The sequence below is a fragment of the Phyllobates terribilis genome, unplaced genomic scaffold, assembly GCF_046119375.1.
Source record: "Phyllobates terribilis strain yellow unplaced genomic scaffold, ASM4611937v1 Scaffold_5__5_contigs__length_657084704, whole genome shotgun sequence".
Taxonomy (NCBI): domain Eukaryota; kingdom Metazoa; phylum Chordata; class Amphibia; order Anura; family Dendrobatidae; genus Phyllobates; species Phyllobates terribilis.
Window position 1 is genome coordinate 542,725,848 of NW_027362765.1, and position 26,494 is coordinate 542,752,341.

The 26,494-nt window shown below is 42.1% G+C and overlaps 1 protein-coding gene across 3 annotated transcripts in view; it reads right to left on the bottom strand.

The window, feature by feature from the left end:
• Window positions 1-26,494, bottom strand: part of LOC141273670 (cGMP-dependent protein kinase 2-like) — a 604,296-nt gene that overhangs the window by 351,659 nt on the left and 226,143 nt on the right. For all 3 annotated transcript variants that reach the window (XM_073685845.1, XM_073685846.1, XM_073685847.1), the window contains 2 exons: window positions 22,940-23,090; window positions 21,948-22,084 (listed from right to left, as the gene is read on the bottom strand). In XM_073685845.1, coding sequence (XP_073541946.1) covers window positions 21,948-22,084; window positions 22,940-23,090 — 288 coding nt within the window. The remainder of the gene's footprint in view (window positions 1-21,947; window positions 22,085-22,939; window positions 23,091-26,494) is intronic.

Here is a 26,494-nt window from a genome sequence, read left to right on the forward strand (position 1 = left end):
TCCCACCAGACAAAGCAAATCAGTAATGAAAATAATAGACAAATGAGTCCACGTCTTTCTGGAATTGACAGTGGAGCCAATTCCCCTGCCGGCTGTTTTATGGCAGACTATTCTTTATTCATTATACATGAATGGTCACCAAAAGACTCTAACAATAGCTTTCCATGTAGCAGTAACCCCAGGAAAACCACTCACGATGGAATCATGAAACTCATGCAACAGACGCAATCTTAGGTACACCAGCACAAAGAATTTGGAACCTAGAGTAGCAGAAGAGGTCAACGGCTGGGCTTTATGAATCTCCGCATCCAACTACAAGGGTACCATAGAAACCACAATACCCTTAGGAAGAATAGAGTATGGGGGCTCTGGAGAAGAAACCGAATCAAGGCTACGATAAAGCGTCAGCCCCCTTTCGAACATGATTGAAAAATTGTATCTAGAAAGAAATAAGGACCATCTGGCCTGTCAAGGGTTAACAGTTTAGCTGATTGAATATAGGCTACATTTTCATGATCTGACACCACCGTGACTTAATGAACTGCCCCCTGCAAAAAATGTCTCCATTTTTCACAAGGTCCAAGGTCAGAATACCAGGAAGATAACGAAAAAGAGAAAAGGGGCTAGGTAAACAGATGGTCAGAATGACGTCCAAGGTCCAATGTCAGGCAGCAATGGATCCACAAACAGACCACAGGAATACAAGGCAAACATGTACCACCGAGAAAATGCTACGACTGACAGTGATCTTGAATTGACAGCTTAGCTAAGTAGCTAGGTAATCACTTAGAACACAGTACACCTGAATGAAGCTCAGCACCTCCCAGTCTCAAATTGGATGGCTGAGCTGTTGAACAAAATACTGACAGCACTATATTGGATGACAGAGCTGTCACTCACTGTGTCCATGACACAATGAGTGGAGGGATTGTGACATTATGTCCTTAAACCAGATAACACAAAATAGTTAATAAATAACATTAACTACACGTCTACTGCACATCAGCATCATTTTTTAAACATTTTTTTTGTTAGGTAGTTAGAAGGGGTAAAAATTTATCCGCTATTTCTCATTTTTGCCTAAAAATTTACAAAACCAATTTTTTTAGGGAGCACATCCCATTTGAAATGACTTCGAGGGGCCTATTAAACAGAAAATGCCCAAAAGTGACCTCATTCAAGAAGTTTATTAACCCTTTAGGGCAGGGATGTCAAACTTAAACACACAGAGGAACAAAATGAAAAACTTGAACAAAGTCGCAGGCCAACCAGTATACAGTATAATGAGCCCCACATAGTCTTCCATATAGAATAATGGGCCCCACATCATCCTCCATACAATAAATGAGCCCGACATAGACCTCCATACAGAATAATGGGCCTCACATAATCTGCCATACAGAAAAATGGGCCTCACATAGTCCTCCATACAGAATAATAGGCCCCACATAATTCTCCATGCAGTGTAATGGGCCTCACATAGTCCTCCATACAGAATAATGGCCCCACACAGGGGTGGCAGTTCAGGTGTTGGGTGGCAAATATAACCACCCTGCTGGGCAGATTTGTCCCATGGGCCAGAGTTTGACAAGTGTGCTTTAGGGGCTTCACTGGAATTATAGCAAGGTGGAAGTTAAAAATGAAAATTTAACTTTTTCCCACAAAAATATTGCTTTAGCCCCAAATTTTGCATTTTGAAAAATGGGCCATACAATTTGTTGTGCAGTTTATCCTGACTACACCAATACTCCAAATGTGGTGGAAAACTACTGTTTGGATGCACGGCAGGGCTCAAAAGGGAAGGAGCACCATTCACCTTTAGGAGAGCAAAATTGAATAGATAGCGGATGCTATGTCGCATTTGCAGAGTCAATGATGTGCCTAAACAGTGGAAATCTCCCACAAGTGACCTCATTTTGGAAACTACCCCCCTCAAGCAACTTATTTAGAGGTGTGGGTAACACCTTGAGCTCACAGGTGCTTCACAGAAGTTTATAACTTTGAGCCGTGAATATAATAAATCAAATTTTTCCAGCAGAAGTGTTGCTTCAGACTTAAATGTTTAATTTCCACAAGGGTAACAGGAGAAGATGGACAATACAATTTGTTGTGCAATTCCTCCCGAGTACACTGATATCCCATATGTGGTGGAAAACTACGGTTTGGGCACAGCATGGTTTGGAAGAGAAGGCGCACCATTTGACTTTTGGAGCGCAAAATTTGCTGGTATAGATAGCGGACGATATGTTGTATTTGCAGAGCCTCTGATGTTCCTAAACAGTTGAAACCCCCCACAAGTGACCCCATTTTATAAACTACACCCCTCAAGGAACTTATCTAGAGGAGTGTTGAGCACCTTAAACCCACAGGTGCTTCACAAAATTTTATAACGTTGAGCCGTGAAAATAAAAAAATAAATTTTTATCACAAAAATGTTGCTTTAGTTCCCAATTTTTCCTTTTCACAATAGAAATCAGAGAAAATGGACCCCAAAATATTTTGTATGATTTCTCCTGAGAACACAGATACCTCATATGTTGTGGAAAACTACTGTTTGGACACACGGCAGGGCTCGGAAGGAGGATCAATAGAATTCTGGAGTACAATTTTGGCTGGAATAGATTGTGAATACCATGTCAAATTTGAAGAACCTCTTAAATGCCAAAAACAGCAGAAACCCCCACAATTGACCTCATATTTGAAACTACTCTTCTTGAGGAATTTATCTAGGTGTGTAGCGAGCATTTTTAACCCTCAGGCAATTCACAGAATTGTATAACACTGCGTGGAGTCATTATAAAAATTACCATTTTTTCCGCTAAAATGTTGATTTGGCCCCAAGGTTTGAATTTTCAAAAGGGATAAAAAGAGAAAATAGACTATACACTTTGTTACGCAATTTCTCTTGAGTATGCCAGTACCCCAAATGTGATCAAAAACTACTTTTGAGGCACAGTACAAAGCTCAGAAGGGAAGGATCTCTATATTGTTGTTAAGATTTTGCTGGAATGGTTTGGGGGTGTCATGCCACATTGGAGGAGATCCAGAGGTGCCAAAAAACATAGCTTCCCAATAAGTGACCCTATTTTACAACCTACAGCTCTCAATGACTTCATCTAAGGGTGCAGTGATCATATTGACAAGACAAGTGTGTCACAGGATTTTATACCTTTGGGCAGTGAAGAAAAAAAAATTACATTTTTAACACAAAAATTTTGTTTTAGTCCCAGATTTTACAATTTCACATGGGGAAATTGGTAAAAATGGCACCAGAATTTGTCACAAAACTTTCTGCTGAATGTGACAATACCCCATATATAGCTATACAGTGCTGCTTAGCCACACGGCGAGACTCGGGAGGGAAGGAGCATTATTTAGTTCTCAGAGAACAAATTATTGTAGAACAGTTGTGGACTCCATATACACAGCCCCTTAGTGCCAGGAGAGCAGAATCTCCCCTCAAGTGACCCCATTTTGGAAATTACACCCCTCTGGGAATTTATCTACAAGTGTAGTGACGATTTTGACTCCATGGGTGTGCTATCAGAAACAAGCAGCAGTGGATGTTGCTGAGTGAAAACTGCAAATCTGCCATTGTAGTGCCCATACATTGCAGTGCCCAGCATGTTTTAGCACCCAGTACATTGTAGTGCCCATACATTGTAGTGCCCATAAATTTTAGTGCACATACATTGTGCCCAGCTGGTACTTCTGGAGACACACACCCCGGAAAATAAGAGGGCTCTCATCGTTACAGAAATGCCAAAACGTGTGGATGCTAAATGTGGTTAAGGCACACTGAGACTCAGAAGGGGGGGAGCAATTGGAAATGGGAGCGCAGAATTCACTAGATTTATTTGGGGAGGAGGTTAAGGAGCCATAGTGCTTATCCAGAGCCTTTGGCCTATCAGTAACATGGAAGCCCCCTATTTTTTCATTGACAGATAATTGACCTGAGTGGGGGCATTTTTTTTGTGGATTGAGCTGAAACTTTTATTGGGAACATTTTACATAACAATTTGGATCACATTTGTCCTGCGCTCTATGTTGAGCACTTATATCAGGATTTCCATCTAAATCTCTGAATGAAGTGATTTAGATGAAACCCATGAGATATCCATTCACTATAATGAGTCAGCAGAGTTACTCTAAACTCCATCTGGCTTCTGTTCATCAGTGTCCTTTTTAGAGGTGCACAAAGCTGTGGCGTGATTGCGCTTTTATGCACGCTTAAAAAAACAAACACTGCTGGATCACAGGCCAGACGGTGTCCACAGTGTCTCCATCTACCTCATTACAGGGAATGCTGATGGTCCCATCTGTATCACATATTTCAAAGATTTAAATGGAGATCCCAGTGTAAGCACTCAGCACAGAGCGTAGGTTAAGTGTAAGCCAAACCTTACTGCGATCTTGGGGAGGCAGAATAAACAAATCAACAGCAAGTCAAAAAATAGTTTTATTTACTTTTATTTATTTTTTACGCCATTTCTCCTGCATTATAAGTGATTGGATAACTTTATTCTTTGGGTCGGTGCAATTACAGCGATACAATATTTATATATTGTTTTTTCTGTTTGGGTGCTATCATACACTAAAAAATATTTTTTTTTGCAAAAACAAGTTTTTGCATCGCCATATTTTGAGAACTATAATTTTTCTAGATTTCTGCAGACAGAGTCATGTAGGGTATCACCAAGAAAATTAGATATAGTAGTACCAAAAGTCATACACTTCCTGACAGAAGTTATGTCGCTTATCCATGTTATGTAAATAAAAGCTTATAACCTGACTTTAAATTCATCCATTGGTTTTATAAATTAGTCTTTTGAAAGCTGAAACCCTCCCAAATTTGGTTTAGGTTAAGAAAATAAATTGGCATCAATGCTGAAATATTGATCATTTACTGAACACAGAATGGTCAGATTTTGGCAAGACAAAAGTTTTGTCGCCTGGTCATATAATGCACCCAATCCTGGTTTACATCCTCAACAGTGCTCAGTAAATGATCGGTAAATTAGTGGGTGTGTATAAAAAGAAACCCAGCACTCCAGATCTTCACTTGAACCGCAACTTGAGCTCTGACAACATGCCAAAAATCCACCCTGCGACCAAAGCCTTGATTATCAAGAGGCTGAAGACCAGATCCACTGCAGAGGTGGCTGGCACCTTTAATGTGTCTCAGCATCAAGTACAAAGAATTAAAAAAAGATTTGAAGAGACTGGAGATGTGTTTGACAAGCCCAGGTCCAGCAGACCCCGCAAGACAACTGCTCAGGAGGAACGTTTGTTGGTTAGAAAATCCAAAGCCAGCGCCTCTGCCACTGCAGCAGAGCTCCAACAGGCCTGGTCACCTCAAGTCCCTGTGTCAACTAGAACAGTTTGTAGGATTCTGTCTCGAAATGGCCTCCATGGTCGAATCAGTGCCCAGAAGCCAGCACTAAACAAAAGGCAAATAAAAAAAAGTGTGGCATTTGCAAAGTCCCACAGCCTGCTAAACAGATGGACGCTGGAAAAGTGGCAGAAGGTGGATTTCTCTGATGAATCTTCAGTAGAATTACACCACAGCCGCCGCAAATACTGCAGGAGACCTACTGGAGCCCGTATGGATCCAAAATACACCCAGAAAACAGTTAAATTTGGTGGTGGAAAGATCATGGTCTGGGGTTACATTCAGTATGGGGGTGTGCAAAACATTTGCAAGGTGGAAGGCAATATCTATACCCTAAAATATCAAGAAGTATTAGCTACCTCTTACATTCCAAATCATAAAAGGGATCAAATTCTGCAGCAGGATGGTGCTCCATCTCATACATCCATCTCAACAATAAAGTTCCTCCAGGCAAAAAATATCAAGGTGCTCAAGGACTGGCCAGCCCAGTCACCAGACATGAACATCATTGAGCATATTTCGGGTAGGAGGAAAGAGGAAGCTTGGAAGACAAAACCAAAGAATCTAGATGAACTCTGGGAGGCATGTAAGACTGCATTCTTTGCTATTCCTGATGACTTCATTAATAAATTGTATGAATCATTGTTGAACCGCATGGATGCAGTCCTTCAAGCTCATGGAAGTCACACACAATATTAAATATGACTCTAATAACACCACAACTTCATTCACCAATGTTATGTAACATATATTTGTATTTTAAGATAATTATTTGTTTCTACGGGCGACAAAACGTTTGTCTTGCCAAAATCTGACCATTCTGTGTTCATTAAATGATCAATATTTCAGCATTGATGCCAATTTATTTTCTTAACCTAAACCAAATTTGGGAGGGTTTCAGCTTTCAAAAGAGTAATTTATAAATCCAATGGATGAATTTAAAGTCAGGTTATAAGCTTTTATTTACATACCATGGATAAGCGACATAACTTCTGTCAGGGAGTGTAAAGCTCATAGAAAGAAATATACCACAACTAAAACACACAGTTTATTAAATATCAGGTAAAATAAGATCTAGAGGTTTGTCTAGGTACTGTATGTCTAAAACCCACTTAAGGCTATGTGCACACGTAGCGTTTTTGATGCTTTTTTGCAGTGTTTTTTCCACCGCAGAAACGCTGTGAAAACACTTGTTAATAGGTCTGCCAGCTATAGCAATGTTAATCCTGATGTGCTGTGCACATGATGCAGAAATTTCCGCTCAGGATTACCATTGTGGTAAAAATCGCAGCATGACCATTGTTCGGGCGTTTCCGCAGTGAATTCTTGCCCATTGACTTGAATTGAACAGCAGCAAAACTGCAGGTATAATGTTAATTCCTGCGGATTTGTTGCGTTTCAATTAAAGCCAATAGCCATGAATTTGCAGTGGAAACGCGATGTGGGTGGTAGCCAGGTCGGGAGAGGACTACTACTCCTCTCATCCGACCGCCACTCCCGTTGATAACAGCGAGAGTGGCATGGCTGGGGGAAGTCGTAGTCTTCCCAGACAGGCCAGCATGCCAACGCTAAAATAAAATAAAAAATAAAGCAAAAATAAAAAAAATCCTTACACTCACCTGTCCGGCGCACCCCGGTGTCCTCCTGGTCTTGGTCCCCGGCGATGCTCTCCTCCCAGCGGACAGCGGTACACTGCGGGGACCGTGCTCACTCCCAGCAGTGTACTGTGCTTCCAGGACCTGCGGTCATACTCATGGGATGTTCCCATGGTGGTAGCTCACCGGAGCTGATCAGCTCAACTTTAGCTGATGAACCCCAGTGACCTCCTGCAGGATGTATACTGATAGGAGTGATTTTACACTCCTGTTAGTATACAGTGCTGTCTTCTACAGCATTGACATCAGTGATTACTGATGTCACTGCTGTAGAAGTGACCCGGATCGCCAAGGGACAATCGTTGGCGTAATCGTGGACTGCGTCGTTGACGGTGGACAGGTGAGGAATATGATTGCTTGTTTTGTTACTTTTTGTTCAGAAGATCGATGGCTTTGCGGACAGCGTACAATAACATTTTTTTTAAAACTGTGTGTTTTTTATGTTATTAAAATACTTTATTCTGGCTCTGGTGTCTTTTATTGAAAAGCCGGCGATAATTTTACTACACGGTTAGTAATAGGGGCATCTTATAGATGTTAAGTACTGCAACTTAGAACTAAGGAATAGGAGGGAAAAGCTGTCCCTGCACGGAGACTCAGCTTAACCCTACGCTGGGGTGGGTGCCCTATTCCTTATGAATAGCCTCACCAAAACTCCTGCACTGAACTCAAACGAAGACCTGTAGGATAGAGAAAGGGGTCCCTAAAAGATCTAAGGACTGGGAGCAAAAGCAGGAGACCTCCTAACAGAAAAGTTAGTTGCAGAAACAAAAAATAAAGGAAACAAAACTGGTGGAACAAGAAGTCCCAGGAGAACAATAGTCCAAAGCAAGAAGAACTAAACAAGGCTAGTTAGCCAGAGCACGAATGTTACAACACTGATGTCCAGCAGGGAAAGGGAGACAGGTGGTGGGTAATAAAGAGTGCAGAGATCACGTGACCAAGAAACCCAGCACCCGAGGAAAAGACTAGAAGCCAGCAAACCACAACAAGATGGCCGATAGTAAAACAAAATAGATTTTAACAGTACCTCCACTTTTACGAGGATCCTCCGGATCCTCTAAGCTGAGCCTTATCAAGAAATCTCCTGTGAAAAGACTTAATTAGCCTTGAGGCCAAGACGTCCTCGGCCTTCACCCAGGAATTATCCTCGGGGCCGAAACCTCTCCAGAAGACAAGATACTGTAACCTTCCTCTATGCCACCTGGAATCCAAAATGCAAGAAATCTCAAATTCACCGTCCTCATCAACAGGAGGAACAGTAGGCTTCGTCAGCTTATCAGGCATGTCTGCCTTCTTAAGTAACGCCACATGAAACACAGAATTAATCCTCCAGGATGAGGGAATGCCCAACCTCATCGCTGCCAAGTTGACAATCTGAACCACTTTGAAAGGACCCACAAATTTAGGCCCCAGTTTTTTAGAAGGAATCTTCAAATGAAGATTGCTAGAGGACAACCAAACTATATCCCCAACAGCAAACAAGGACTCCTTTCTGTTTTTGTCAAAATACCTTTTTGACCTCCTGTTAGCCTCTTTAAGGTTCAGACGTACACTGGTCCAAACCTTCTCCAAATCACCAGAAAAATTGTCTTCCTCCGGTACAGCAGCCCCAACTTTTTAAAATGGACCAAAAGATGGATACCTGACTGTACAACAAAAAAAAGGAGAACAACCAGTCGAGGAAGAAGTATGATTATTAAGGGCAAACTCCGCAAGTGATAGAAATTCTGACCACATTTCCTGATTGCCACAAAACATCTCAAAAACTGCCCGACATCCTGGTTCTTCCTTCCAAGCTGTCCATTGGACCCTGGATGATAACCCGATGAGAATGACAAATGAATTTTCAATCTGTCACAAAAAGCATGCCAAAAGCGAGCCACAAACTGTGGTCCTCTATGGGAAACAATGTCCGTGAGAACACCATGGAGCCTAACAATCTCCTTCACAAAAGCCTTAGAAAGAGTCTTGCCGCAAGGTAACTTGTTGAACGGAACCAGATGACACATTTTACTAAAACGGTCCACAACAACCCAGATGACAGAAAAACTCTCCAATAAAGGCAGATCGGTGATAAATACCATGGCAAGGTGCGTCCATGGTGAACTAGGAACTTCCAAGGGGCATAGCAACCCCGCAGCCGGAGCGTGAGAGGCCTTCGACCTAGCGCACACAGAACACTGATGCACCCACTTGATGACTTCCCTTTGCCACCCTGGCCACCAGAAACTCCGACCGATAGACTTCCTAGTTTCTGAAATCCCTGGGTGACCCGCCAACCGAGACTCATGACATTCAACAAACAATGCTCTCCTCAAGGCACTAGGCACAAACAATTTACCACACGGAGTGTTAGTTGGTGCCACACTCTGAGCTCTTAGGATGCTATTCTCCAACTCAGCAACTCAGAATCCAATGCGGCCACCACCACTCCTCTCTGCAAAATACACTGCTCCCTCTCAGCATTCACAGCTGGAGAGAAACTACGAGACAAAGCATCAGCCTTAACATTCCTTGTCCCCTGGACAAAGGTTAAGGAAAAATTGAACCGGGCAAAAAACAGTCCCCACCTAGCCTGACGAGCATTCAAACGTTTAGCTGCGTCCAGATAAATCAAATTCTTATGATCAGTGAAAACTTGTATAGGATGTCGAGCCCCCTCCAAAAAATGTTGCCAAGTTTAATAGCGAGTTTAATAGCCAACAACTCACGATTCCCAACATCATAGTTGAGCTCTGTCTCAGAAATTTTTTTTGAAAAGGAAGCACAGGGATGCACTCTATCCTCACCCTCCTGGGACAGAACTGCCCCTACGCCTATAGATGAGGCATCCACCTCAACCAAAAATGGCTTGGTCTCATCCGTCTGGATAAGAACAGGAGCAGAGCTGAACCTCTCCTTGAGATACTCAAAAGCTTCAATAGCCTCAGTGGACCACTGGACTGTGTTAGACCCTTCTTGGTGAGATCAGTAATGGGTTTAGCGATGACAGAGAAATTCTTTATGAATTTCCTGTAATAATTGGCAAACCCCAGAAACCTCTGCACGGACTTCAAACCCTCAGGCCTAGGCCACTCCAGCACAGCCTGAACTTTTACCAGGTCCATCTCAAAACCATCACAAGAGACAAAGTAACCCAAAAAACTAATTTTCTGGACAACAAACTGACACGTCTCCAATTTAGCAAAGAGTGTGTTATCATTCAGAATCTGAAGAACTTCGCTGACTCTCTGCCAATGAGACTCAAGATCCGATGAATAAATCAAAATGTCATCCAGATAAACAATGATACTCCTACCGATCAAGGGTCTCAGAATGTCATTGATGAAATTTTGAAAAAATGCAGGGGCGTTAGTAAGCCCAAAAGGCATCAGCAAACACTCAAAATGTCCTTCTGGGGTGTTAAAAGCTGTCTTCCATTCATCTCCGTCCTTCACCCGCAGCAAATTATATGCCCCACGAAGGTCAATCTTAGAAAACCATTTAGCTCCTGTCAATTGGTTAAACAAATCCGGAATAAGTGGTAACGGGTAAGGATTGCGCACAGTGATCTTATTAATCTCCCGAAAATCCTGACATGGCCTAAGACCCCCATCCTTCTTTTTGACAAAAAAGAACCCAATCGCCACAGGAGATTTAGAGGGTCTTATGTGACCTGCAGCTAAACTAGTCTGAACATACTCCTTCAAAGCCTCCCTCTCGGGAATTGTCAGATTAAACAACTGACTCTTAGGGAGTTTAGCATTAGGGACAAAGTCAATAGCGCAATCGTAATCTCTATGAGGTGGTAAAGCTTTCGACTCCACCTCCGAAAAAACCCTCCAAAAATCCTGAATGGGTTCAGGTAACTCCCCCTTCACAACAGCCGCAATGTGAACATTACAACACTTACCATAACACCCCTGGCCCCAGGATCTTACGGAACCAGTCCATCAAAGGATTATGCACTTTTAACTAGGGCAACCCCAGGACGACCGGGGAAGGCAACTTAGCAATTACAAATAAGTCAATCTGCTCCTGATGTTCCATATTCATAGTAAGCGGAAACCCAGTGACCTTTCGAAGAATGCTCCCATGCTCCAGGGGAGTATTATCAATCGCCACCACAGGAAAAGGAGACGACAAAGGTTCAGAATCAAACTTATACTTTTTAAGAAATTGTTGATCAATCAAATTAAGTGCAGAACCACAATCCACCATAACCTGAAACTCAATCAAATGACCCTGACAGGTGGTATTACCAGGAAAAAACACCCCAGCAGAACGTAAAAACGCAATACGAACGGGAGTGTTATTTCTACTGACCATTTTTTTTCTTTCTTTAAGCGAACTTCACATTGCTTTAAAAAATTATCAGCCTTACCGCAATACAAGCAACGTCCCTCAGAGAACCTCCTGTCCCTCTCCTTGGAACGGAGTGACATTGCCCAGACCTGCATAGGTTCCCCAGTGTCGGCAGGAATATCGTGAGAAACAGAATCCAGTAATACAGGAAACTTCTCCTCATTCTGTCTAGCCCTCAACCTTCTATCCACACGGATAGCTAACTGCATGGCAACTTGCAGAGTATCAGGTGCAGGTAATGCAATGAGCAAATCTTTAACCCTTTCACTCAAGCCTGCCAGAAACTGAAACTTGAGTGCAGGGTCGTCCACCTGACCTCTGCAGACCATCGTCTGAACAGGGTGCAATAACTCTCAGCATTAAGAGAACCCTGCTTGAGACATCTGAGCTCTGCCTCAGCTGATGTAACCCGATCAGGATCATCATATAGCAAACCCATGGCATCAAAAAATGCCTTCATAGAACTCAAACAATGATCATCAGGAGACAAGGAAAACGCCCAGATTTGAGGTTCCTTATGCAATAGAGACATAATAATTCCTACACGCTGTAGTTCACTTCCAGAAGACCTAGATCTGAGCCAACAAACAAGCATTTTTAAATGAAAAAAAATCCTGTAGTTTCTCCGAGAAATACTCAGGTAATCCTACCTTAGGTTCTTCATAGCGTTCTGCAGGGTATTTACTCACGTACTGCTGAAGACTGGCAACCTCCAGAGTCAACCCTTGCAACTGAAGAAAATCCAGGAAGAGGAGAGGAGAAGAAAAAAAAAAAAAGAACTTTTTTTTTTAAACGCTGCTGGACATACTGTTAAGTACTGCAACTTAGAACTAAGGAATAGGAGGGAAACGCTGTCCCTGCACGGAGACTCAGCTTAACCCTACGCTGGGGTGGGTGCCCTATTCCTTATGAATAGCCCCACCAAAACTCCTGCACTGAACTCAAACGAAGACCTGTAGGACGGGGAAAGGGGTTCTTAAAAGATCTAAGGTCTGAGAGCAAAAGCAGGAGACCTCCTAACAGAAAAGTTAGTTGCAGAAACAAAAAATAAAGGAAACAAAAGTGGTGGAACAAGAAGTCCCCGGAGAACAATAGTCCAAAGCAAGAAGAACTAAGCAATGCTACTTAGCCAGAACACCAGTGTTACAATACTGATGTGCAGCAGGGAAAGGGAGCCAGGTGCTGGGTAATAAAGAGTGCAGAGATCACGTGACCAAGAAACCCAGCACCAGAGGAAAAGACTAGAAGCCAGCAAACCACAACAAAATGGCTGAGAGTAAAACAAAATAGATCTTAACAATAGACGCCCTCCATTACTAACCTGGGCTTCACATCAGCCACCAATACAAGGTTGACGTGAACCCCAACCCCATTACCCCACTTGCCACCGCTACAGGGTAGTGGGAAGAGCGGAGGTTAAGCACCAGATTTGGCGCATCTTATGGTTGTGCCATTTCTGGGACTGCTGAGGGGTGATATTATTAGCCGCGGAGGGGGTTAGTACACATGGCCCCTTCCCTGGCTATTAATATCAGCCCACAGCTGTCTGTCTAGCTTTTTCTGGTTGGATTTTATAGGGGGACCCCACTTCAATTTTTTTCTGGGGTCCCCCTGTAATCTAGCCAGTAAAGGCTAAACAAACAGCTGCGGGCTGATATGGTTCACTGAACCATGCATATTTACTGCATTCTATACTTTCTAGCGGTCAAATTTCTGCTGCAGAGACTAGCAACTCCGCAAGAGAATTTGACATGCTGCGGTTCTGAAAGATGCGCTGCATGTCACTGTCCATGGGAGATTCGCAGCCTCTGATGCACGCATAGTGGACATGGGATTTCTAGAGATCCCATCCACTATGCTGTAACATCTAGACGCTGTACCCAAACTCACCCGCAGCATGTAAATTTCTGTGGCAGACACGCTAGTCTCCACTGCAAATTTTGACTGATTGAAGTGTCATTATATGCGGTGGATTCACATGTACCGACAACAAAAGTGCGGCATTAGAACACCGCGTTTTGAAAGCAGCAAAAGTACGCTGCATCCAAAGAACTGTTGAGTGCTGATTGGGGGGGACGTAGTGGCTAACCAAACAGCTGTGAGCTGTTAATAATGGCCAGGGACCATGTTTGCAAGTGGCACCTTCCTAGGCTAAAAATAGCAGCTCACAGCTGCTGCATAAATTACATGACTGGAAATGCTAATGACATTGGGTGAATGGGATCAGCTGACACCTAGCTCTTTTGTTTGGTGATGACAAGGTGTCAATCAGACCTTTTCATGACCAAACCTAATTAATGTAAAGAGTTAAATAAACACACAGACACAGAGCAAACACTTTATTTGAAATACAATAGACGCATTATTTAATCATTTAAATTAACCAATATACTCACCCCAGTTCTGACGGTAATCCAAAGGTTTAAGCAATGTCCCACCAAATAATTTTATTTAGCTCCAAAAAGCATTCACTGATGTACAAAAACACTTAAAAAACCGCATAAAAAAAGCATCAAAAACGTGCGGTTTTTCCACAGCGTTTTTCCTGCCGAGGAGATGCAGAAACACTCAGGAAATTTCTTCTTCAAATCCTGAATGTGCGCACATAGCATTAGAGGGTTTTTTGGGACGTACCTAATGGACATCTAGATCTTATACATTTTCGTCTATTAACGTATATCTAATAATAAACTGAATGTTTTAGCTGTAGTATATTTCTTATTGTGAGAGTCCTTTAGGGTTTGCTTTGTGCAGGACGAGTTGATGTTTTTATTGGTTCTATTTTTGGGTACATAACTTTTTTGATTGTTTTCTATTCTGATTTTTGGGAGGCAGAATGAACAAATTCCAGCAATGCAGAAATTGATTTTTTTTATGCTGTTCACTGTATGGCAAAAATGATAAAACAGCTTTATTCTTCAGGTTTATAGAAAAAAGGATTGTTTTTGCATTGCTGATATTGTATTTTATTTCTCTGCTGTTGGACCTGTATGGAGACTTTTTTTTACAGGACAAGATGATGTTTTCAGCTATAAGATTTTTATTTTCAGTTGACTTTTTTTGTTTTTTCTTTCCACTTTTTGTTCAGCAATATGATGAAAAACATTTTTTTGCCACATTTTTTATTTCGTTTTTTTACAGTGTTCACTGGAGGGGTTAACTAGGGTGACAGTTTTATAGGTCAGATCGTTTCTTTTTGCATAAATAGATCTATTTTTTTGTGTAGGGATTTACTCTATTTTAGGCAGCTGGTAGCATTCACACAGGTACATAGTTTCTGGGTCAAACAGGGAGGTTTATTGAAATGCATAAACTTCCAACAGAGCAGAAAACAAACAGCCTTTCTCCAGCGTAATGGAACAAAATAAACATTCCATATATAGGAACATGAGTACTCACCTCTAAATGTCCACTTGTCTCTCAAGTTCTGTCATAGACACCAGCATCAAAAGGTCCTTCCACCTCTCTTCTAGACACAGACCACAGTCTGTCACCCATGCGGAAATCCTGGCTCCTCACCATTAGCTCAGTTTAGTCTGCAACAAACAGTACTCTGCAGCTCCCAGCAGAATCTACACATTGCTCAGTTCCCCAGAACACTCCACACCAAGTGAACCTATTTCCTGCTTCTAGTAAAAAGCTATGCAAGTGCCTCTAATCAAATCCTGCAGAATAAGGATTCAACTCTGTACTACCTGGCTTTGCTACAATTGCTATAATATTATTTTGATTTTTTTTTTATTTCGTGATATTTTTTAAATAATATTTTACCAATTTTGTTTTACTTTTTTTTACTTAGCCTTTCTATGGGACTTTTACTTTTATTAGTCTGATCGCTGATATAATGCATTGTAATGCACCAGCATTGCAATGCATTATTCATGTCAGTATTGCACTGACAGAAGCTTTTTAGAATATGATCCATGCTCCTGGCATGGTCTATGCAGTCCACCGTCGCTGGCCATTACAATGATCGGGCCATTGCTGGGGCTCGGCTATGTCATAAGCTGAGCTCCCAGTGGCGATCACAGCTACTGGACTTCTCACGATCGCCATGACATACCCTTGCATCAAAGGTCAGAAACCCTTACCTGACCATGACTTATGGGTACATCAATGGTCGTAAAGGGGTTACAGGTGCTGTCAGGTGAAAACAAGCCATCACTTAGCCACAGGATAGTTTATAGCTTACTGATTGGTAGGGGTCTGACCACTGGAACCCATAATAATCGACAGAACAGGGATCTTTTATTCCTGTTACAAAATAGAGCAGCATTTCAGATGCTCGACAGATGCTCCATTCATTCTCTATGCAGCTGACATAAAACACAGAGTGCAACAGTCAGCAGTCCCATAGTGGTGGTCAAGCATATGCATGGCCTCTCCTGTATAAAAGTTCCTAATTTTGCCAATCAGTGTGGGTCACGGTGGTCGGACCCCACCAAGCAGAAAGTTGTCACCTATCTTTTGAATAGGTGATAACTATTTTTCATCAGACAACCCCTTTAAGTCTTACTTAGCCTATAGTTTTTCACGCATTTCAATGGGTGGCTTTCTCAAGTGAATGAACATCACACTTAAGCCTTTGTGCTGCTAGGCATTACAAAGGCAGGTGTGTGAATTTGGGCTAACTCTTTCATGCTATGTGAATGTAATGGGCAGAAAACCTCATTCACTGGTCCTTATTTACAAGTCAAATAGTTAATTAATTTTCCTTTATTGCTCTTCTAAAAATTAATCAAGACAGAAATGGAATGAAATTATCTTCATATAAAAGGTTTTAGAAAAAGTTAATGATTTCGATGCATGACCTCACAGTATGCGGATACACAGTAAGACTGGTCCTGTCAATATTAATCAGTGATAATCAGTAAATGTCAAAATTAATTTGATCTAAATGAAGGCTTAGAGATTATTTTTTAATTCGGATATGAAAAAAATATGAGAATAGCTGGACATGTGATACCTCTCTATGTTACCATACGTATTAAAGGGGCCATCTCTTCAAAATAACCCCCTACTCAGAAAACAGCCAGATTTCAACTAATTGCTGTGATCACTTTAGGAGGTTTCTTAGGACCATACATTTTACCTGCACCAGTAAATGCAAAAGAAAATGTTATTCTAGATGCAAGTCATTAAAATAAATGTTCAATGATGTTCAGATAATTCTTTGATGAACAACAAACGTGTAGGGCACTATCCAATATTTGGGATCAACATGCAGCATACCATGTACAAGCCATAGGTGCCCAAGGAGAAGAAGAATGCTATTTGAGCAGTGATCACCATGCATAAATAGTAATAAGCTAATATGTAAAAAATATATATATTTTATTTGAATACATAAACGTCAAAGACACAGCAAATACATTAAAACAAAAGTAAAAACACATTGGAAACCCCCACTGAGTAGAAGCCCATCTACTTTAGAAACCATCCCACAAAAAAATAATAATCATAAACCATGAGATAAATGAGAAATGTATACGAGCAAGCTAAATAGAAGCTATCCCTGATGACGAATACCACAAAGGAGCTGGATAAATAATGGACAAAAGGTTCTTAAGCCCAATTCAATTGTAGTAGCTTATAGAGTGCAGGTGGAAAACAGGTTGTTGTGGTCACATACCGGAGAGATATAATAATTAATAATAATTAATCAGAAGATTTTAGATAAATATAAGTGGAGACCAATCATAAACCCTGATAACGGTGAGAGAGTATTCAAGCAATAACTCTATTCAAGCTACCAGAACCACCATTAGATATTAGGGTCCACTATAAAATCAAAAGAAAAGGTAACGCCAGCATATACTGAGTGAGAGCAGGCCTGTCAAAAACACCAATAGTACCAAAAGCCGGGACGGTGTAGATGGGCTGTCAATAAGACAATATCTAATGGTGTTTCTGATAGCTTGAATAGAGTTATTGCTTGAATACTCTCTCACCGTTATCAGGGTTTAAAATAATAATTTATTTCCTCATGGGAGCTGCCAGGGTGGTGCAGGGAGTGATTACAGTCACTGTTCATGGCACTGCTCACTACACAGTGAGTGGCTGGAAGCACAACATGAAAGTTATCGCATATGTGCAGAGGGAGCTGTCAATCAAAGTGCCGGGGGTTGCTTACAGCTGCAACTCCCTTTGTGCTGAGTGGTGACAGTAGTCTTTTTGTGCACGCCTCCTTGATTGAAAGACGACGGCTCCCAGGAGGTAATAAGTTCATTTTTTTACCCCAGTAGCACTCCTAGTAAGGAGGCTGAAAAGCATTTTAACACTACGTACAGTGTGCAAAATAAGTATTTGATACACTGTTGATGTTTCAAGTTTTCCAACCTACAAAGAATGGAGAGGTCTGTAATTTTTATCGTAAGTATATTTCAACTGTGAGAGACAGAATATAAAAATAAAAAGCAGAAAATCACATTGTATGATTTTTACATAATTAATTTGCATTTTATTGCCTGAAATAAGTATTTGATACAATAGAAAAATAGAACTTAATATTTGGTACAGAAACCTTTGTTTGCAATTACAGAGGTCTGCTGTTTCCTGTAGTTCTTGACCAAGTTTGCACACACTGCAGCAGGGATTTTGGCCTATTCCGCCATACAGATCTTCTCCAAATCTTTCAGGTTTCAGGGCTGTTGCCTGACAACACTGAATTTCAGCTCCCTCTAAAGATTTTCTGTTGGGTTCAGGTCTGGAGACTGGCTAGGCCACTCCAGGACCTTGAAATGCTTCTTACAGAGCCACTCCTTCGTTGCCCTGTCTGTGTGTTTCGGGTCATTGTCATGCTGGAAGACCCAGCCGTGACCCATCTTCAATGCTCTTACTGAGGGAAGGAGGTTGCTGGCCAAAATCTCGAGATACATGACCCCATACATCCTCCCTTGAGTACGATGCAGATGCCCTGTCCTCTTTGCAGAAAAGCACCCCCAAAGTAAGATGTTTCCCTCACCATGCTTCATGGTGGGGATGGTGTTCTTGGGGTTGTACTCATCCTTCTTCTTCCTTCAAACATGGTGAGTAAGAAATCTGTTGGAGTCCATATCTCAATGGGTCAGATCTGTTTTTTTCCTTAAATAGTGGTAGAGGATTAGATTTTAATGTTTTGGTTGATTAGTTTATTGTGGTATAATTTATATCTACAGTAAATTCGTCCTTTCTCCAGGACATAATAGTATGTCATGGCGAAGACGTTGGTTTAAGGAGCGGACATAAGAGCTCAGACTGCTCCACAGAGGGCCTGTGCCGGCTGTGCTATGTTGTGCAATCCCTCTGAGGTATGGCTTCCTTCAACTTGTCTGTAACCTGATAGTGGGGTGCCAAAGAGTTGCCTGCTGAAGGCCCTAGTCATTGCCATCTTGATGGTCCTTGATGGTTCTATGAATCTCAGCCACAGGCTGGGCATCATAGGAGATTGTTATTTGTACTGTGTACTGCATAACTATAAATTGCAATACTAAATATACGTACTATATACTGCAATACTGAGTTCCATATTATTGCAGTGTATGGGTTTGAGTCTCTTAAGGGGAATAAATAATAAAATGACATTAAGAAAAAATGTTAAAATAAAAAAGCCTCTGCCTTCCCATTTTCCCATCCAAAAATACTGACATTAATTATAGAGATAAGCAACTTTAATATTACTGCATAAAAAAAATCTAATTTATCAAAATATAAAATGATTTAGTTAATGACATAAATGACCCTCTATTTTTATTTCATACAACTTCCCTAAGAAATGTAACACAAAGTAATTAAAATGGTACATATAAAAAACACAGCTTGGCACGCAAATAACAAATATAAATAATAAAAAAAAAACTATGTTTGATATCACTGTAATCTTGCTGTCCTGAAGAACCATGTTGATAGGAATGTTACAAGGAATTCCACAAATATAGAACTCAAAAATAATGATAGAATTGTGTGTTTTTAACCATTTCGCCTAACTTATATTTTTTTTCCTGTTTTTAAAGGAAAAGCCCATGAATTTGAAGGGCTACATGGCAGCTGTTTTGCTAGTCGCTTATTGGTAATTTCCTGCTGATAAAACAGTGATTTTATCAAAACTACTGCATGCAGCCCAGGAAGTGATACATTGTTGGAATCAGTTTGTCTGCCCCCATATTATGCTACTGGATACAGTTGGATGAACACGTAAACATCCACAGGCACACTTAAATCAATGGGGAAATTAGGAAGGGGAGGGAAGTTCAACTGGCAATTTAAAATTCATTAAAGTTAAAAAAAAAAATGTTGCCCTTCTGACTTCTATACACTGCCCCATCCCAGATTCTAATCCCTACACTCCAATCACTTCTCCTCAACAATTTGTCTTTTATTTATGTGGTATCCTTTATATGTACAGTTCCCTTCTTTCCTTTGTCCCCTTTCCCACATCTGCCTGGGTGGCTCCCCTGTTAAATATTCACCTTCTGGCTTCTATTCACTGCCCCATCCTGGGTTCTTATCCCACTTCTCCTACATTGCAATTGTCGAGCCCAGGGGATGGGGATGACTCGGCGCCCGGGCCTTGTTGTTAGTTTTAGGGGATGTCGCGGTAGTCGGCTCCCGGGCCCGTACCCTGGGCCTCTCTTTAAAAGGGTGGATAGATAATTATATATACGAACAAGTTCGTGACACCACCGGCGGTGTCTGGTGAGGATCACCAGCGCTGTGGCAGCCCACTGAGGCCGGTGTTAAGGCAGCTTGCGTGGTATAGCTCCCCACAGGTGGACCTAGGCCTCAGGGTAGCGTGGATGTAAGGATGCAGGACAGATGTGACCCAGCCGGGTCGGGACAAGAACAGGGACCGACACGATAGTCACTTCAGTACCTTTTACTGATGGAAATTCAGGCACATCCCGGAGCACTGTAGGGTGATGGGTTCATATCAGGATCCTCCCCAGTGAGCGGGTATAGGGCCTCCTGTTTCTTGCTTTTGTGTAGTAAGTTTCTGACCTGCCTGGAGCTAGGCCTAACTTTGTCGCTGTCCTGCACTGGCTGACTTTGTGGTAGGGCCTTCTCTTGGAGTACGCGCTCCCAACTTGCGGGGCCTCTGTGACTCCTGGCTCTGGTACGTATCAGCTCTTAGGTGATCCTGGGACCTGAAGTCTTCCAGGGGTCTCCGGTTGTCTCTACAGGGGGGGTATACGGCCCTGTAGACGCAGACCCGGTGTCCGGTATATGTTTTCTGGGATGAGCTTGTACAGCTCCTCTGCCCCCAATGCTACACACTCCTCTAGCCTTCGGCCTCGCTCGAGGCCCTCACTAGGCTATACACATTGGCAGCTAGCGGGCCGCTTCTTCTGCCGCTCTCTGAGTGTCGGCAACGCTCCCAGCTCTCTAACTTGAGCTACCTGAGTCTAGCTTGCAGGAGCCTGGTGCTCCACTGCTGAACCTTTAGCTGAGTTCTCTAAACTAGACTGAGCTCCACTGCAGACTGACCTGTTTCTGTGTCTCATTCTGCAGGAACTTCTAGACTAGACTCAACTGCCTAGCTCCACCTTACCTAATTATATCCCTAACGGGCTCCCTCTGGTGGTCTGAGGTTGAAGGTGGAGGTGTGTGTATGCTGCGAGGGCCTCTTGTGGAGGAATCCGTTAATGCACCCTTCCAGGATCTGTGGTACCAAGCGCAGCTGGGCGCCACACAATCATTCATCTGTTTACATTTTATCAGTAATGAGTATAACTTTAATCAATTTGAAATTGCCAGTTAAACTTCCCTCCCCTTCCTAATTTCCCCATTGGTTTAAGTGTTCCTGTGGGTGTCCCCTATGTAATTGGCATCCATTTTGAGCCTGAAAAAAAAACATCCGTTGTTATGTTTTGCACGTTTGTTTTTTTCACTTGAAAAAGACACCGGTACGGCGTTGAAGCGCATTGTGAGTAAAAAGCCTTTTCATCATCATCATTTCTGAAGAATTTATTTATTCCGGCAGCGCAGCCCACCTACGTGTTCATCCTACTGGATCCAATATTTCCTGGAGGATTTATCCACCAGCCTTGGGGCAGCAGCTGTTTTTCTTCATGCCTACATAAAAGTTGTGTCTGTCACAACTCCACCAGGTGAGTGTAACCAGCACTCTCCTACTCTCTCTCCATAGGCTATCACCCTATTGTGCGCTCTGTTCCCCACATTTAGATTTACATACATTATGCTGCTGTCAGATTGCAGAGTAAAAACCTGCTGACAGATTCCCTTTAAGTGCATTGTGTAGTAAGATCAATGGTGTCCAAAACTACAACGCATCCCACAAAAAACAATCCCTCATAGGGTGATTGAAAAAAAGAACCTAGTAAAAAAGCTGCTTATTTTATTTTGGATAGATTAGAAAATTAAATGCTTTGATGTGCAACATAAATACAATGTAACACAATTTCCTCCTAAAATGAATGTTTAATTTCTTAGCTCCAACAGTTCTATAAATGGACAATTGTACAGCCACACATTGACACTTACAGTATATCAGTCACATACTGTATACTGAAATGCATTGCCGTGGTCTGAAGTACAGCAAAGCATTCTGATATTACCTGATGATGAAGGGGCAGTTGATCTGCTGCAATATATTCTTCTCCCAGTACACATGTTCTTGTTGATGTGTATCTACAATATGCTTCTTCTTAATGCACTTCAGAGCAAAAGTCATATCCTCATCCTTTAGTTTTACCTGAAAATGAGCCAAACATGTTCAGGATTGTGCTATACATAATAAATATTTAGCTATATGACAACCAGGATGGGTAAAATATGGGTGGATCAAATGCATAGATGCACCACACAAAGGTTCTGATTTAAACTACTTTGTCTAATTAAGGACCAGAAGTTTTGAACCTGGCGCTATTTAATATGTACTATTTATCTGGGAAATGCATGCACTATTTATTTCCACACAGTTTAGTTTGTGTCCAGGTTTAGAAGCAACTTTGTGTAGCTCTCCAGCTTATCACGAATTTAATTCCTTGCTAATAGAAAAACACAAAATTGCTTCCCAACACAGCATACAGAACAGTGCCACCCGAGGCAAAGCTTTTACCTTGTCCTATGCTCCAGTCTGACCCTGACATTGATTTATTATACCATAAAACAAAAGCCATATAACATTATTATCACAGTAATGTCACATTGATGTAAGCATCTGTGGGAAATCGGGTCCATTTTGTCCTCTCAGTCCCCATTTTATGCTCTAAATCTATCGCGCAGCACCTCCACACAGAAACCCCCCAACCCTACTCATTCCAAGTGCCTGAGAAACAAATCCAGATACCTAGACACATCTATGTCTAAATCCCTGAAAATATTTTTTTTGCTCTTTGGCATAGAGCCTTCTCTGTTTAGGGGTTTATATAACCCCCGACCGCAATCCATTAAAGCAGAATCTCTTGCTGAACACTATTACATGTGTGCTATCTCTATTAATCCCAATGCCTTTAATCCAGCTGTCACATCAACTCCAGTGGGCCAGTTGTGCCCACACATCCCTATATAAACTGTATTAATTCCATAGACTGCCAGCTAATCTTACCAGCTCAACACGGCCAAATCCTCCGGTGCCAAGAGTTGTGATGACATCCAAGTATCGGAATGGAGAAGTGCTGGAGAACCGGGATACTAGCTCTCTTAGCTGGTTGACCTCTGAATTGTCTCGAGAAACTGAATGGTGAAGACTCTTTCTTCTACAAGGAAAACAATTATTTATCCTGGGAATAATTTTCCTTTTAAATAAATAGATCCATTATATTCTCTTTATTCAGATTATTTCCTGACTATTAACTACTGGTATAAAACTACACATCCTGTAATTGAACAATGCAAATTGAATAATTGAAAGTATACTGCAAGGGGAAATTGCAAAAATATTTCTATATTTTCAGAAATCAGCAAGGTCTTACTTCGAGCTTTTGTTGCAATTCTAGAGGTGAAAGCCAAAGTCCATGTGAAAACTACAATTACAGTATAAGGGCTCATTTACAGATCATTTTTTTCAAACATGAGAAAAACGTCTGAGTTTCACCAGATCTTCACCAAAGCGTCATTCATGTTTCTTTATAAATTGGTTTGATTGGTAAAAAACAAACAGTGCACAGATGGATTCCGAGTACTATACAATTTTTTCACGGACCCATAGACTTGCATTGCAGAGTTTAATCCGACACTTGGAACAATATCAGAAAGTCTCCTTAATTTTGCATAGTCTACTCAATCCGCAAGAAGTCACTGACGTGAACAGTCCCATAGACTATCATAAGTATGAGTGCTCTCTAGTGATGAGCGAGCATGCTCGCCTGTGCTCAGTACTCGAGATGCTCGGAGCTCGCCGAGTACTTGCGGGATGCTCGGGTGGAAGCTCGGGTCCCCGTCCTGCATGTTTGGCGCTATTTAGAGCACCAATCATGCAGGGATTGTCTGCCACTTACTGTAATGTCACAGCCATGGTGGTTGTGGCATTACGGTGATTGCCCAAATCGATGGGAACAGTGCTCAGTGAAACATGAAAAGCCGGCAATTCATCAGCAGCATACACCGGTACCCGACAATTTAGAACAGGAAGAATAGAGCATCACACATATATTAGATAGATAGAAACATGTGAGTCACTGACAGCGTGGGAGGACTCGTCTGCGCATGCGGTGCCGGCAAATGAAGTCACCGCTTGAGCAGGAGAATTCTCCCACGCTGGGATGGCATTGAGATGGCAGGCTGGATGGTAGCAGAACGCTGCCATCCAGCATGCCATCCTTCAGAGACACTATGGAGCGCAGGCAATGTCTCTGAAGGATGACAAGCTGGAAGGCAGCATTCTGCTACCATCCAGTCTGCCATCCCAGCGTGGGAGAATTCTCCTGCTCAAGCGGTGACGTCATTTGCCGGTACTGCATGCGCAGGAGAATCCTCCCATGCTGTCAGTGACGTGCATGAGGTGAGCTTAGTTCATTGGACATGAACTCGGCTCATCTGGATGTCGTCACAGCCAGACACTGATGAGCTTCACTGAGGAGCTTCTCAGTGTCTGCGGCATTGCAAGTTGGATGGCAGCGTTCTGCTGCCATCCAGCCTGTCATGTTAATGTAGCAGAGCTGAAGCCGTCCTGGGAACCATGGAAAGGTAAGGATGAGGTTGGTTTATTATTTTACTTTTATTGCAGGAGTTTGTTGGCTTCAGCTGGAATGGGTGATACGGTAAGTAGAGTTTAATTTAGAACATTAAAGTATTGTGGCTTTATTTCAATTAAAGGATTTTATTCTGGGTGTTGGTGTTTTTTTTAACTTTCACTATGGGGTTAGTATTTGGGGCGTCTTATTACTAACCTGGGCTTGATGTCAGCTGGCATTATAAGCTGACATCAATCCCAGCCTTATTACCCCACTGCCACCACTACAGGGCAGTGTGAATAGCGAGGCTAAGTGCCAGAATTGTCACATCCTATGGATGCGCCATTTCTGGGGTGGCTGACGGCAGGTGTTTCTAGCCTGGGAGGGGGCCAATATTCATGGCACCCTTCATGGGCTATTAATATCAGCCCCCAGCTGTCTGCCTAGCCTTTGCTAGCTATTAAAATAGGGGGGACCCCACGTCATTTTTTTTGGGTCCCCCATTTTAATAGCTAGTAAAGGCTAGGTATTCAGCTGGGGGCTGATATTAGCAGCCTGGGAAGCTCCATGGGTATTACCCCCTTCCCAGGCTTCAAACATCTGCCCCAGCCATCTGCTTAACCTCCGCTAGAGACTGAAATTACGGGGAACCCCACGCCAATTTTTTTTTTAATAAATCCTTTATTTTAACACCAAATGACAAGTACAGTAACCAACACTGTCACTGTACTTATTATATATGTGACTGATATGTTTGTATCTATCTAATCTATGTGTGATGCTCTATTCTTTCTCTTCTAAATTGTCGGGTACTGGGGTATGCCGCTGATGAATTGTCGGCTTTTTAAAAGAGACGGGTGCATGAAAATCAGAGGGCACTAGTGTGTTCTGAGTGCCCTGCTATGTTTTTCATGCACCCTCCTGTATACCCTGTCTGCCTATATATTCTGCCTGCCTGACGTTTAATTGAGCACTGTTCCCATCGATTTGGGCAATTTTTGACCTTCTGCTGCCCGCCGGGGGGGACCACCAGAAAAATGCTCGAGTTTCCCATAGACTTACATTGGGCTCGTTGCTCGGGTCGAGCACCCGAGTATTCCAATGTGCTCGGCCCGAGCTTCGAGCACCCGAGCATTTTAGTGCTTGCTCATCACTAGTGCTATCTGGAAAAAACATGGATAGAGTCCTTCCTGCAAAAAAATGTGTTGTTGTTATGTTCTGCTACCAAAGCTAAGGAAAGAGAGGAGATCTGTCCCTACTATAGGACTCAGCTGAATCCCTACGATGTAACAGGGAACCTGATCCTGCGATCAGACCTGCTAAAGTCCTAATCTAGTCTGTACGGAGACCTATAGATGTGGGGAGGGAATCCCTACAAGTACTAAGGACTGGGAGGAATATGGGACACCCCCTAACAGAAATAGTAGCAGACAGACGAACAAACAAAATAAATAGAACATAGAGGTCCGTAGACCAAGCAAACTAACAGAGTTAGATACAGAGCACAGGCTAGCTAGAAAGTAGATATACAATGAAGTCCAGCAAAGCCAGAAGGGCGGAGCAGGATTAAATAGGCCAACAAGGTCATGTGACCAGCAAAGGAAAAAAAAACCTAACAGCAAGGTTCTAACAGTTGTGGCGCACTGGAATGAATGATGTATTACATGTTGTACCACAAAAGACTGATAATTTTAGATTGTGTGGCTTTGCTTAAAAGTGAATTAGATTAACAGAATTTTTCAGAGAATAAAAATAATTTTTCAAAGTAGTAATACTCATTTTTGCAGCTTTAATTTCCTTGCCTATCCGGTCTGAATGGGAATCTACTTTTTGGCCCATGTTGACTCATCAGAAATGGCCACATACTGTATGCCCGCTCATTTCCTCCTTTTAAGGATACAATTTCTTGCTTTTTTTAGTGTGTGTAGAGATGGATCTAGAAAAGTAGAGCCCAGCATTTATATTATTTCCTGCATGATGATATAGGG